General features: G+C 46.7%; 1 protein-coding gene across 1 annotated transcript; it reads left to right on the forward strand.

Moving 5' to 3' along the window:
* On the forward strand, positions 1–3788 carry LOC120661141 (heterogeneous nuclear ribonucleoprotein 1-like). The gene is made up of 3 exons (XM_039939865.1): positions 1–367; positions 739–1615; positions 3486–3788. The coding sequence occupies exons 1-2, from the start codon at positions 71–73 to the stop codon at positions 1606–1608; spliced, it is 1167 nt and encodes a 388-aa protein (XP_039795799.1). The 5' UTR covers positions 1–70; the 3' UTR covers positions 1609–1615; positions 3486–3788.
* Positions 3789–15466: the final 11678 nt, after the last annotated feature.

Consider the following 15466-nt stretch of genomic DNA (forward strand, 5'->3'; position numbering starts at 1 on the left):
CACACGTCCGCCGCCAGCCACCACCCTTCCCCCCCTCCGCGCTCCAAAACCCTAGCGCTCTTCGTCGGCGATGGCGGCGGCGGCTGCGACGGCCCTGCGCGCCGCTGGCCCGGCGGCGGGCGAGGAGGAGGCCCCCGCCGGCGAGAGCCGCAAGCTCTTCGTGGGCGGCATCCCGTCCGCGGCGCAGGAAGCCGAGCTGCGGGCGCACTTCGCCCGCTTCGGGGAGGTGCGCGCCGCCGTCGTGATGCGGGACAGGGAGACGGGCCACGGCCGCGGGTTCGGCTTCGTCGAGTTCGAGGACGAGGCCGCTGCCGCCGCCGCGCTCGGCGACGGGGACAGGCCCAGGCACTTCATCTGCGGCCGGATGGTGAGTTCGCGCGCGCCCCGATCTGCGCTTGCTGCCGGTTGCTGGTAGATAGAGATCTTGATTTCGCGCGCTCGGTCGGTTATGTTACGCGTGGATTCAGTAGTACGTGCTTATGGCGGTGCTAGATTGTCACATGAGCTCCCACGTTGCTGAATCTGGGACACAATTCGTGTACAGGGCCATGCTTAGAAAACTAGTTGGATGCTGGTAGGTGTTGCTGCCTGCCTGACGTATAATTGTCATGTAGGCTGACTGTTTCACTTAATTGCTTTGTTTTTGCTGCCAACTGGCTTGCTGTGATAATATTTTTTCAACTTTGATGATGTGGATTGTGCCATTAATTACAGATGATTGCTTGTTGTTTTGTATAGGTGGATGTTAAGAGGGCCAGGACAAGAGCTCCCCGGAACCAGGGCGAGCAGAACTCTCAGCCTCAGCAGCCTGAAACCGGCCGGGGCCAGGGGCACCAGGACAATCGGCAGCTGCCCGCTGGGAACGGTACTGCGGACAGCAGCAACAACGTGAGCTATGATTCAAAGAAGGTCTTCATTGGCGGCTTGCGGGATAATATCACCGAGGAGGAGTTCAAGGCTTACTTTGAGACTTTTGGCACTGTAACAGATGTTGTGGTGATTTATGACAGCTTGACAAGCCGCTCGAGGGGGTTCGGTTTCGTCACCTTCGATTCCGAGGAAGCAGTGGGAAAGGTGATGCGACAAAGCTTTCATAACCTGAACGGAACCAAGGTTGAGGCCAAGATTGCTATCCCCAAGGATGATCAGTATTACCGTAACGGTCGAGGCCGTGGGGCACGACCCTTTGGCGGCAGGGGCCCTGCTGGCTATGAAGGTTCTGCATACCAACCATACAATGCTAGATTTGGTCTGTACAATGGCTACATGCCACAACCTGTACCTGCACAGCCCTACTTTCCTGCACCCTATTTTGCTGTGGGAGGCTATCCGTATGGCAGTGGATACCCAAGCCAAGGTGTGATGACAAATGTTCCTGGAATGATGTCAAGGCGGGTTCCTCCAGCCTATGGAACATATCCTCAAATGTATCCAGGGTTTAACTTTGTATACAGAGCTGGTTATGGGGGTGCAGCTACTTCTTTTCAGCAAGGAATTAACGGTGGAAGTGATAACAAAAAGGATCAAATCAATGTAGATATGCAGCAAGTTGACAGCACTGCTAGCGTTGCAACAATGTTGGAACATATGAAGCTAGGTTCACAATGACTTTCTGGTGCGTGTATTCTGATACCCTACTGGTTAAAATTTTATCACCTTTTACTGCTTGGATTGGATTTTACTGGACTGTTCCTATTTTATAATGATGGCCATCATGCATGACTTCGAACTGATAGGATGTATGAGTCTTCCCCTGAAACCAGGAGTAGTCTGCCAATTTCTTGATAGTATTTTCTTCATTTTACTTTGCAAGTTTGCATTAGTGAAGTGAAACTGAGGTAGTTATCCTGATTCTGCAATTCTTCAAATTAAGTTTTATCAGGGTTATTTCTAACAATGTATCTGGGCACACTATATGGTTAGTGTATATTACACTTCATGCTATTTATTCAGTTAGGAATAACGAAATGATCATGGACATGCACAGTTTAGTGTTTATTTTTCGATATTTGAGAGATCGGTTGGCAGTTGGCACAGGAGTGAATTAGATATATCAATTCGCAAAAAGATAATTCCTTCACTATCTGGGCATGCGTTAAGAGATGGAAAGGGATGAATGTGGTTTAAGGTGTCCTGAAACAGATGGAATGTTCAGTTTATACATCATACTGTTTTTGTTATCTGAGTCCTTTAAATCCTTATTCTGCATGGAAGTAAAACAGAATGGTTTGTTTTGCCATTTGTTACATTCAGTGAGGTATGTATACCACTTCTGGAGACATCTTCAAATTTGATTGGATTAAAGTAGTGATGCTTTGTTATTAGTACAGAGGGTACACTAGTTAGACATCATGGTCAATCCTGATTATGACTAACCAGAATTTGAATATATTGGACTGGTGCACTGAACATGAGAGTATGAGACTGATCAAGTGAAGGTGTTAGGCGGTTGTGTGGTACTTTTTTTTGCAAAATTGTGTCCTGTTGCGAGTTGACTGAATTGACTTGGGAAGCTGAAGCTTGAGAGCTAGGGTTCGTTTTCTTCTTGGGATCTGAATGTTTCTCCAGATAGGCAGAATTAGGTGCATAGTACATAGTACATAATTATGTAAGGCTAGAAACTTGAATGCACCATGTTAGTTCTGTTGCTGCTGTGTATCGCTAGCTTGTCAAATGACATACAAACAAGAGGGTTATATGCATTCATCTCATTAAATTTTCATTTCTTATCTTCTTTAACTGGATCAATCATTGTTGAGAGAACCTTAGAACAGCACAAATATATAAGTGTCTGTTACTCTGTTACTGAACCTGTGTGCTTGGACATACAAAAATTTGTAGGAGTGCACCAGTTTATGTTTATTGTCATTCAATGAATTAGTTCACCAATTAATGTTTTTGGATTACCTAAGGTTTGGATGCCATGCTATCTGTTTGTTTTGTTGCGATTACATAATTTTTTTTGTGTGTCATATAGCCAGTATTTGCACAATGGGATGGTAGTTTCTTGAACTGCAGGTATGACAAATAAAAAGTTTAATCATTTCCTTGTTCAGTGACACTAGGAAGATCACTGGTTTGATGAATGGACATTTGACCAGCGAGTTTCTATGGCCCTAAGGCACAGAGTCAGCTTCACCTTATTGGTTGATTTCCATTTAATATATTGTGCATGCCTGTGATTGTCTTGTCATGGTTCCTTTTGTTTATATAATATATAATCTACGACACAAAAACTTGGTTCTTCAGGTATACATTTACCATTTTTTCGGTTTTAATGAACTTGAATTCAAATCCCTGATGTATCGCATTAGCTTGGACATTTCATCTTGTCTTCTCCATGCACCCAATATACTAAAATGTCAATGAGCACAACTCACTGCATCCTTTTGTAGATTTGGTTTTGATGAATTAGATTTCAAGCATTCTCATGCTGTTGAGCTTTCTTAAAAAAATTTACTAACTGGTCTTCTTGTGCGAGTCAGGACTATTACTTCTACATTGATGACACTGGAGTACAACAATTGTTTGGGGACCCGCAACTGTGAAGACTTGAGCTGAGATTCTTTGGTTGACAAGTAGTATATCATTGGAATTCTTGAACTTACCCTCCATTCCTTTTCTTTCTACTGCCTGTAAACTGAAAGCAAAGCACGCAAGCTGCTGGCTGTTGACCTCACCCCCCCCCCCTCTCTTGTACCAATGCTTAAATTCTTTCATCATTTGATGTATCCGAATCAGACTATTCAACCCTAATCGCCTGTGCAATCCCGTTTGTTTCCATCTCACCTGATCATTTTTTTGTGCTGCCTGTATTAGCATTGTGTACCAAAGCCAGACCCATCTGCTGCGAGCTCTAGTGAAATGGTCATGTGCATATATCACATTGGTTGTTTGTTGGCGATCAAATCGAATCGGCGAATCCGATCGACTTACATGTGCATCTATTGTGGTTGTGGTGGATACCCAGCAGGTGGATACACTGAAGTTCCAGATGTGCAAAAGAGGTGTCTTTCTTCTGCATAACCTCTCACCAGTTTCCTTGATGTGCGAAGAGTGAGAGATTGGACTGAAGGCTGGTAGGGGAAGCTGAAGCCTGAGGTTGACACTTGACAAGGGTACTTGCTGCTACAGGCAGTTGTTGTAGTAGGGGTGCTGTTGGCATGTGAAGGCCCACAGAAGAATGCCAAGAACAAAAGATGTACACCCACAAGGCAACCAGGGGAGTGAGGAATGACCCCTTGCCATTCTTGTCGCCTCAGCCCTCGTTCGTCCTGCTCATGCGTCGTGTACTGCATGGAATTGAAGAGAGCCCAAGGCCGGCCGCGGCCAGGCCCTCTCAAGTTCCTATCATACCATTGCCATGGGCATGCCCTAGGGTAGGGTAGGGTAGGGTAGGATTAGATGGGTGATGGATGGATTCTTTAAGATTGAAAGGATGATGTGAGGGATGCTTGATAGATGTTTGACACTATAATGGCCTGCTGGGTGTTGCCTTGTTTGAGGTGACACCATGATATTTAGTGTGCCGCACAGCTTGATTCTGATTGATTGCAACTTTGGAGACTCCCTTTTGATCACTAGCCAGTAGCCACGCACATTGTTTTTTTTTTTCTTTTGGGGCATGCCTATCCTAGTGGGTTTTCTTGCAGAGGTGAAGCTTCTTTGGAGGAGGCAGGCAGGGCAGCTTGGGCACAAGCTGCAAACAGGGGATGATGGCCACAAGCCCCTCATCAGACCTCTGGAGTATCTATCATCACCCCAAAGGTTAATATTCCCTCTTCTTTTGATGTCCAGTTTGGTAGGGTAAGTTTTGTTGAAAAAGATGCAGGGAGGAGGGGGGAATGTTTTGTTTTGCATGCTCTCTCCATGCAGGGCAGCCCCATGAGGTCTTTTTGCAGAAGGTGTAGGGTTTTGGAGCAATGGCAAGTGTGCTTGCCTTTGCTTTCTGGAGAGCAAATAAAGTGCAGCCATTAGCTTAGGCAATGAGTGTTACTATGTACTAACACCAGGCCTTTTGTGCATTTTGAGAATGCAAGAAAGTTGTGCTGACTCTGTTTTAGTAGGATCATGTGCATTCAGGCCTGAAAGATAGGAGATCACCTTATATTAACCCGAAAAAAGCATGCAGCATGTGTATGGAATACCTAGCACAAAGTAGAGGATTATTATTTCTCAGGTTTATTACCGGACTTCAAATCCCACGGTCAAAGAACCTTTGTATGTATTATTGAAAATCCTGGGGGAGATGGTCCTGAAAGATTTCAGCAGCAGGAGCACCAGCATTTGTCAGAGCATAAATGAAAGTCTACTCTTACCAGAGCAACTTTAGCTATCAACAAATTTTCATCACGAATTTTGCTTTTCTGAAAAAGCTCTTATTACAGATTAAAGATACTGGCAATACGGTCAGTACCCTGGAGCATGGTATTGATTCAAATCATGATTTTTATAGGGCCACTTCTCTCTTTAGCAAACTTTACTAGCTTTTTGCAGGCTGTGGAGTTAAAAACTTTATCAAGTAATTAATTAATACATATAGAAACAAATGATCAGTCAAGGTTTATATATATAATATATAGATATACAGGATAAGTTTCTCACTGCTGGAGATAAGGACTCATCATAGGAGAAGGCTCAGGTTGGTGGAGACCAGGTCTCTCCTGGTTTCAGATTGTGTAATGATAAATAGTATAGCAGCTGTATAGGATGGTCATCGAATGAGCCATGCATGCTACATATTCCAGCGAAATATCATGTGTGCATGCATAGCATAACAGTGGTGGCCTGCCACTCTTATCACCAGCAGCAGCAGCATCTTTTGAGCAGTATATATACACAGGTTTTGTCCTCAGCTAGAAACTCTGGGTGCACAGTCTGCTACCAATTAATTGACAAATGTACAAGGCAACCTACTGTTTCTCCTTGGCAGCTTCAGGCACTGTTATTTTCTCTTTCTCCCTGCTCTCTTTCTTGCAGCGTTCAGTACAAATACTTGAACAACTTGAGCTGTTCGATCAGCTTCTCTTTCTTTGATATTTGAATTCCATTTGACCATGAAGTGATGGATGCAGTGCTACTACCAATATATCTGTTCTCATTGAAATACTCCCTCCATCCCAAAATAAATGCAATTCTAGAACTGAGCACGCAAACCAATGCTATGTGTAAAATTATCAAAATACCCCTTGTCTTTTGTAAGGAGTGGATGAGATGTTAGTTGTCTTTGGTGAGACTCTTCCGGAAATTATCTTGTCTTTTGTGATAGGTGGGTCAAAATTTGTATTCTTTATGGGACAAAATTTGAACTCTAGAATTACATTTATTTTGGGACGGAGGGAGTAAATAAACAAATAAATGGTATAAACATTGAGTTTGATGGAAGCAGGATCTGTAATCTGCAATACAATGGCTGCTGGTTCATTCATGATATCAGCATAGATGAGTATTTTCAAAAAAAGATCAGCATAGATGATGCAAGGCTAATTTAACTTTAAGACAGCAAATGGCGATGCACAAAATGATAGGCAGAATGGAAGAAATGCCATCAAATCGACCGAGCAGCTTTATGTGGATGGAATATTTGACGCAAGTTTTTTTTTTTGTGGGGTTGTTATCCTTGGTTGAGAGTGCTTTCCGGAGTGCAGAGAATGAACAAGGCCTAGTGGCATGGGAACTAGCTTGTCATCGGTATCCTGCCGTAGGCCATGGCATGCCTACTTCTTCCTTGCTTTTTTTACCTCTCATTCTCTTGTGCAAGAGGAGAGAAAGCAGCAGATTATTGAGCTGAGACAGAAACAAAATTAACAAAAGAGGCAGCATAAGAAAACAAAGTGAATTATTTTCTTCAGGCTTGCATGCAGGCTGCAACCATGGTGGGGCCCCTAAAGCAGGCCTCTCTTTCTCTCTCTCCTCTTTCTCTGTTCTGGTGCCTCAGCTCTGATGCTGCTGCCTGTGCCTGGGCTGGCTGGGCTGCTGCCATCTTTTATCAGAGTGGGGAATGTGGAGGCATGCATATCGCACAGTGGCGGCCTGCGGCTGGTTAGTACAGTATGTGTTTGTGTGTGTCGATGATCCCAGCTTTGCAAATAAAGAGCAGCAGCGGCCAGGGAACCCCACGCACCACATGCCGTTTTGCTCTCTCCTCGATCTCTCCTCCTACCGACGACGATCGATGCAGATGGTGGTCAGATAGATAGACGTTCAGATGAGACGACGGATCCATGCATCTTTTTTTTTGCCAGAATTAGGGCTCTTACCTCTTAGGCGTGCCCATTTTTGCTTAGCCCTATACTATATCTACTTGCTAAAGATAAGTAGATAACCCCCTTGCGCATTGCTTGTTTAGTAGCACCAGCCACTAGGATGCTGCCAACTGGACTTACCACCCTGGCTACACTAGCTTATTAGCTTGTGAAACGAACATGGCACCATTTATACCATTTCGAGTGATTTTGGTGATCGATTAACAACGCAATCAATGGGACTAATATGATTGTTAAGATGACCATTCTCAGGCATTTAGGTTCAAGTGATGACAAAGATAGGCGTAGCTAGGCCCGAAGGGCCGCCCCTACGGGGGTTCCGCATCGGAAGAACCGACGCATGAGCATCGGTGCATCCGATGGTTGTCGGAAGAACCGACGCCATGGCATTTTGGTGCAGAAGGAAATCGAAGCCAAGTCAGCTTATAGGCACCGGATGAACCGATGGGTCAAAAAGGGGCATCGGTGCATTGGGCGTACTGTGTTCCAGAGACGATGCAAGTCGCGCAAGAGCCAAGTCTTTAGCACCGGTTGAACCGGTGAAGCATCGGTGCATACCATCGGTGTAATGACGTCAGCAGAAGAGTTGAGTGCTGTGAGTGATCGGTTTAACCGACGGCTAAGCATCGGTTCAACCGGTGGTCACTGTGTCAGCTGTCAGGAGTTCAACGGCTACTTCAGGTTATGAGTGACCGGATGAACCGATGCTACCCCAGCCAGAGGCATCGGTTCATCCGATGATACGCAGATTTTTTGCTGACCATTGGAGCAACGGCTACAAGACTTGGTGGCCTATATATACGCCTCACCCCCGGCCATTTGAAGATTGCTGGAGTTACTGGACTTCCCACACATACTAAAGAACACCTCCAAGCCATACAAGAGCATAGTGATCATATCCTTAGCCCTTAGCACACTTTGAGAGTGTTGTGTAAAGGATAGCTCTTAGTGAGTGAGTTTGCAAGGCCTAGAGCCTTTGTGCTGTGGTTCTTAACTGAACCAAAAAGAAGATTTCGGTGCGCCGGCACCTTGGAGCTTTGAAAGCTCGCCGGCAACATCATCGACCCTCCGACTTGGTGTGGAGCGGCGACGACACTTTGTGCGGGGGACGTGGAGACCCCCATCCTTTGTGGAGAAGCTCCTTAGTGGAACCCGGGGCCAAGGTGACCGTGATTGTGTTCACGGAAGAGACTTGGTGGCCGAGTAGCAATACTCTTAGTGAGTGCTACAACAACGTGAATGTAGGTGTATCTTTGTGGCTAACCGAACCACGGGATAAACACCCGCGTCAAGAGTTTGCTATCTCCTATCCCGCTCATTAAGCTTCCACATTTCTTTCTAGCAATTTGTGTGACTTTACTTTCATAGAATAGTTTCTTGATAGGAAAGGCTATAGGTTGCTAAACTCTTTTGGGATAGGGGTTTCACACTAGAACTACCTAGTTGCACATCTAGATAGCATGTTTTAGTTTAAGTTTTGTGCAAACTAGTTGGAGCCATAGGTCTAAGTTTTTTTAGCGCCTAATTCACCCCCTCCCCCTCTCCCTCTTAGGTTAGAGCACCCGATCACTTTGAGCTTGCTACTACTCTACGTGCGTGCTCCATCAGTCTCTAGCTTGTCACGCGTTGCCTCCTCGTCCCCCTCATGGGGCGACACTGTCGTCTGCACGTACTGTCCATTATCTATCAATTAGATTATTTGTTTAATCACAATCTACAACGTGATACTTTGAGTAACAATATGTATAAAAAATATATTATCTTAGATGAAAAGATAGGCATATTATAAAAATATTTTCCAAAAGGAACCTTAATTAGTTAGCAATATAAATAATTAATCTTGTGTTGTCAATCTATATATATAAATTTCAGACAATCATATAGTCAAAAAAATTTAAAAAAAGATTGACTCTTTCTATAGTATAAATATTGACAGACTTATATTTCATATAGGATGATGAAGTATACATGCAGCATTTCACAGCTAGACACATGCACTGCATATGCCTCATTAATTAGTTGGTCCAAAAAAGCTGCTGCTGCAGCACATATATACATGGATGTGGTCCTCATGGGTTAAGCTTGTTAATGACTGGCGATGGATTATTAGGGCCAAGTGAAGATGCATGGGAGGACGACGTACTAGACGCTTTTGCACGAATTGGATGGAGTCTTATTCCTTCCTTATAGCCGCTCTGTCTGCCTGCCTGCTGTCTGGATGCACACACATATGTGTACATGGACCACATGCACATATATGCAAATAATTCACTACTTGATCATCGAGGGGCCTGTGGCGAGCTGCTGCCACTACCACACCTCTGAATCTCTGATCATCTCAGGCAATGCAAGGCCCCAATCCGACGGAATACATGGTGCATTAAAAATTTTTAATTGTTCACATCTGATCGATGATCTCTCTCTCTCTCTCTCTCTCTCTCTCTCTCTCTCTCTCTCTGTGATGAGCAGATGGGATGGCCATGCACGGCAACGGCAGAAACTGCAGTGGTATAGTCCTGAGAGAGAGCCTAGATAGCTATAATATCAGCATAATGTAGCCTATATATATAGCATGTGTGTGTGTGTGGTCTGGTGAGCTCTGAAGAAGCGTGCACTACCCATGCATAGAATACAAAGGACACCGTTGGACCTCCGATCCCTTGCTCGAGATGGCGACCACTCATCAGATCAGCTTGCGACTAGTACGCGTTGAGCTAGCAAACGAACAAGGCAGAAGTCGCAGCGGTCTCAGCTCATTCAGTTTTCTGTTGCCCAGTCTGTTGATTCTCTGGTGATCCGATCAGACATTTTCAGACACATCCATGTGTTTTTACTGCATATATAATTACTCGTACTAATTTTTTTTCGAAAGATTACTCGTACTAAAACTGGATGATGTTGCTTTGCTTGGGTTAATTAGCTAGGACGATATATATGGCACGAATTGAATCGTGTCAGTTCCCTGTTCTTGTGCAAGTTTTCAATGCGCATGCAATGGTCGCCTGACATGAGACATAAAGAGATCACGATCCAAGAGAGAGGAAGAGGGGTAGGTGCCGTAGGGCAAGCAACATTTTCCATCAGCTGTTTTGCAGTCACGTATAGTAGCTATCGGAGCCCCTCTTTCGGTACACTTCTCTTTGGGCAGCATGTGTAGTACGACCCACACACACACTGCTTTGCGTTCTTCCACACAACCCTAGCTACCATAGCATGTATGTCCCTACATACGCACACACACAGCCAGAGAGAGAGAGAGGGAGAGAGAGAGAGAGATGAATCTAGCTTAGATTTTGTTTGGATCTTGTGCGCCCAACCATCCATCCACTCGTGAAGAAGGGACAATGAAAACCACAGGGGGCGCGCAGGCTGGGTGCCACCCATCTTTAAATGCGGCCACAGCAACGACACAGCGTGCACTGGTACTGCGATTACAGAACCATGCAGCTGTTTGTAGCCTATTGCTAGGGCTCCATCCCAAAAGCCGACCACCCATCCACATCAGCCGGCTGCTGGCTGGGAGCGCATCGGCAAAGTGGCGGGCTGAAACATCCAAAATTCAAATTTATTTTGAATTCAAAATAATCATTCAAATGGTGTTTGAGTTAAAAAAAACAAACAAAACTTCCTCTCCTTCTTTTCCAGCCCAACTCACTTCCCTTTCCCTCCTCCCTCTCTTTCTCTCTTGCTCAGCCCGCTCGGCCCAATCACCTTTGGCCCAGCTTCCCCCACCGGTCCAACTCTCTACCTCTCTCTCTGTCTCACTGACCTGCGGGTCCCGCCCGTCAACTTCACCTCCTTCCTCCCGCCGTCTCACCTCCATGCAGTATTGAGCGCCGCCGGCTGCGCTTCCCCTCCCCGCGCGCCTCCCCTTCCCCTCCACTCCGGCCCGCCATCAATTCTGAGTGGAGCTGTTCCTCTATCGCTTCACCTCCCCTCTTTCCTCGGCCGGTAACGGCTGCCACCATCACCTCGGCCTTCATGGCCGGCCACCACCCGAGCGTCGCGCCCCTTCCCTTGCCGGTCGCCCCGCTCCCTTGCTCGGCCTACAGAAGGCACGCTCGAGCCTCCTATCCCGCTCCTTTATCCTCTCTCGTGCTCGCCGTCGCTCCCCGCTCGCTCATCGCCGCCACGCGAGCTCTGCTCGGCGCCGCCTCCATCGATCCGTCGCGTCGCTGCTTCCCCGTCGACTCCAACCGCATCAGGAGCTTCGTTGTGCGGTGAGTACCACCGCCAGCCCTTCTTCCCCCGGGTTCCCGCCTCACTGTGCCATCAATGGCTCACCGGAGCTCCTCGGCCGCCCCTCGCCGCCGAGCCCCGTCTCCTGGCCGTCAACTCGCCGCCCCGACGCCTCCATCGACCTCGGCGTCACCTCCTCAACCTCCCAGGTCCTCCTGCGTGCCGAACCGACCACCGGAGCACCGAATCCGGTGAACTCCAGCGACTGCACCACCGCCCACCGCCGCAACCATCGCCGCCGGCTCCGCTGGAGCCGCCCTACGCCGCCCCGCCGAGCCGAGCTCAGCAGTCGAGCCAATTGAACCATAGAGCCGCGAGCCGTCGCCCGCGCGAGCCGCAGCTGAGCCGCCCTCCCTGCCTCTCCACCGTCGGATGGCGATCTGACGGGCCAGATCTGCCAAAGATCCGGGTCAATATCGGTCAACCGAGCCGCCCCCGTTCTTTTTGCTAAAGAGCCCCTGGGTTTTATGTAAATCAACCCGCCGTCCACTTCAGTTCAAAAGAAATTCAAAGAAGGCCCTGTTTCTTTCGTTTTAGCTCCTGAGTTCTGGTATATTTGAACCCGCCATCCCTGGAGCCTTGTTTTACACTCTGACCCCTCTGTTTATATGTTTAATTATGATCTAGCCCCTGGTTTCTTGCAAACAAGTCCCTAGAACCTTGTTTTGGCCATATCTTCTTTGTTTTAACTCCAATTTCAGCGATTCTCACGCTCACGCGATCCTTGCATCATGCTCTACATCTTTTTTTAGCTTATTCAGTTCTGTTTACACTGTTTTTGTACTATTTCTTATTTTGTGCTTGTTTTTGCTTGTGTGATCGTGTAGACGACGTGCCGTATGAGGAGGATCAAGAGCAAGTGAATGAGGAAGAGCAACAACAATTTGGCGAGGAAGGCAAGTGGCCTTCCCCCTCTGCATACTCTATTTTATCCCAGTAATATCATGTTAATTCACTTTACTTTACTATTGTATTGCATAAACTTGATGGGATAGCCACTAAGGACATTACCTAGTCTTTTTACCCAAAGTCTTGGATCACCCGTTATAATAGTTTTGTTGGGTAGAATTGCTTAGATGCTCAATCTTGGGATGGTTATGGTTATAATCTTTGACATATTAAACATGACTTTATTTATGTTGTTATACTTGTTTTAATTATAAGATCATGTTGTTTAATTGGAATATGGAGAACCACCCAAGAAAACAGTACAACCACAATGTCACATGGTTCTGACCTTAGCCAATTAATTAGCCACGTAGTTAACTGATGGCCTTACCGAAAGGGCAAGGAGGGGGTCCGTGCTGGGGTATAGCCCGGTCCTCTTGGGGTGGCAGCCTTTGCTAAGGTGCTGACCATTAGGGAGGGTTATGGTCCACTCCGCTACTGAAACTCTAGCGGGCTGTTGGTTTTCTGCGTGTCTTTGTAAAGGCTTTGTATTGGACCCTCGCCACTCACCAAAGGAAGTGTTTAAGGGCCTTGCAAACCCGGGCGACATAGGGGGACACAAATTGTGGGGAAAGTGTACAACCTCTGCAGAGTGTAAAACTGATATATCAGCCGTGCTCGCGGTCATGAGCGGCTTGGACCCTCACATGATAATTGAACTTGAATAATAATTAAATTGTGGTTTTGATTAAATGTTGGTTATTTGATTATCTTTGTGCTTAAGTGGGTTGGTATAAACTTATACCTAGTAATTAGGTGCTGCTAATAAAATTTGACCAACTAAAATGCTAACTGCAATAAAGCTTAGCCTTTCCTTGTTGGCTTTGCATCTTCACCCCACTTGCTGAGTACCAACCATAAGTGTACTCACCCTTGCCTAATTGTTGTTCAGAAGAGAACAATGAAGTGGACTACTTCATTGACTTTGAGGAGTTCTAGGAGCGTTCACCAGTCAAAGTTCCTGTGGGAGTTCATGAAGATATCGTATAGGTTATCGGTGAAACATTAAGACCTTCGTGTCTATCTATCGGAGTGTGTAATAAAGTACTTATTTCCTTTTGTTTATGCTGTTGAAACATTTTCTTTGATATATTCACTGATGACGTCTTCCATATGTGTGAAACTTGATCCTGGCGCACATATGTGATACATCTGGTGTTCTTTTCGAAACCGGGTGTGACAGAAGTGGTATCAGAGCTATGTTGACTGTAGGACGCAAACCTATATAGAAATGGATGAATTAAGGACTTATTTTCTAGCAAGCCTTTTAGCTTAAAAAAATTAATTTACTTCATAAAAATCTAATTTATTTTCTTTGTTCTTTATCATTATTTTGATTTGATTCCAACTTATTCTGAGTTTTGTTCCTGCTCTCTCAGATGGTCCGGACTCGTCAGACTGCTCGCAAGCGCACCGGAGGTCCCGCACCCGCTTATGTTGCTCAGTTTGTTCCAGCTTCAGCCCCAGCTCCAGTTCCAGCACCTGCTCCAGCTCCACCTCAGCCCGTGGAGGATGTTGAGGAAGATCCAGAGATGCTCTACTACTATGTTGAAGATGAGGATGGTCAACTTATGCCGATTGACTCGCCAGCTCACCCAGCACCAGCAGCAGATGCACCACCTCCACCGCCAGCTGTTCCTGCTCCAGATGCTCCAGCACCTGCTGCTGCTGGAGGAGACCCGGACGACTCCGAAGATGATAGTGATGACAGCGAGGATGATCATGATGATGGTTATGATGCTGATGATGAGGGTGATGGTGAAGACTCTGAGGGAGATGGGCAGAGCAACAATGGCCAGGATGACAACTCCAACAACAACAGCAACTCATCTGGTGGCCAGCAGGGCAATGGTCCTCGTGTGATAACTCGTAATGTTACACCTCACTGGTCGAGCCTGGTTACTTCCCCTTGTTGCTGCAGGATGTACTTACAGAATTGGGCAACAATGTGAACCCCCTCTACTTCACGTACCACTACACCGACTCTGCTATCGGCGACTACTACCTCACCCAGGTGCACATCAGGGGACGCCTCGAGGGTTACCAGGGCATGAAGACTCTTTCAGCGCACGACTCCTCCGCGCCTCACTCCACCTACGCCGCCTCCGTCAGCAGCGCCGCCAGGAGAGCTCTTTGGTCCATCTGCCTCACCCACCGTCAGGAGCTGTACACCACCGAGTTTCGCCACATTCCTCGCCGCACGAGTGGCACTGAGGATACGGTGGTTGTTTTGGGAGATGATGAACATGACCGCCTCAACATACTCGCCCTAGTCACTGTAGCGCTCAACACCGACCTCGAGGGTGTCACCATGGACTACGTGAAGACTCATGAGAAGCTGCAGAAGGCCCAGGATCGGATCGCAGAGCTTGAGGCCCAGCTTGCAGGGCAGGCACCACCACCTACACAGGATGCTGAGCCTCCGACTCTCGCTGTGTCGTCACCCTGCAAGAGACTTCGCTATGGCGAACCAGGCTCCACCACCGGTCTTTTAGACTAGGCTTCTAGGCTATTAGGCTGGTCACCCTTTACATGCTTTGTTTCGCTAGTATTGTTCCTGCGAGGACGACGATGGTGTAATAATGCTTGCTTTGTGGACAAGTGCTTGTTTCGTTTTGTTTAAATTTGGTTTGTCTTAATAAAATGTTTTAACCCCGTTTTGGGTTCATATCTTGGTTCTCTTCTTCTTTATCTATCTTACCAGTTCAACACTCTTATCCAAAATTTATTTCTCTAACAATCAGATGGTAAACACCAGGTCAGGAGGAGGGCCAAGACATTCCTAGCACAAGGCGTGCACACTTAGTCAATTGAGAAAATCCACTGCCACCTCCACCTCCAAATCCAACAATGGAACAATTCTTGGCAGCTCAGGTGCAGCTTCTGCAGAACCTCACCGCCACAGTAGAAAATATGCAAGCGCAGCAGAATCAGCAATAGCCTCATGCAGCCCAGCAACCCAGAGATAAGCACAGGGAATTCATGAGTCACCATCCCCCAACGTACTCTCACTC

The sequence above is a fragment of the Panicum virgatum genome, chromosome 2K (assembly GCF_016808335.1).
Source record: "Panicum virgatum strain AP13 chromosome 2K, P.virgatum_v5, whole genome shotgun sequence".
In the NCBI taxonomy this organism is placed as follows: domain Eukaryota; kingdom Viridiplantae; phylum Streptophyta; class Magnoliopsida; order Poales; family Poaceae; genus Panicum; species Panicum virgatum.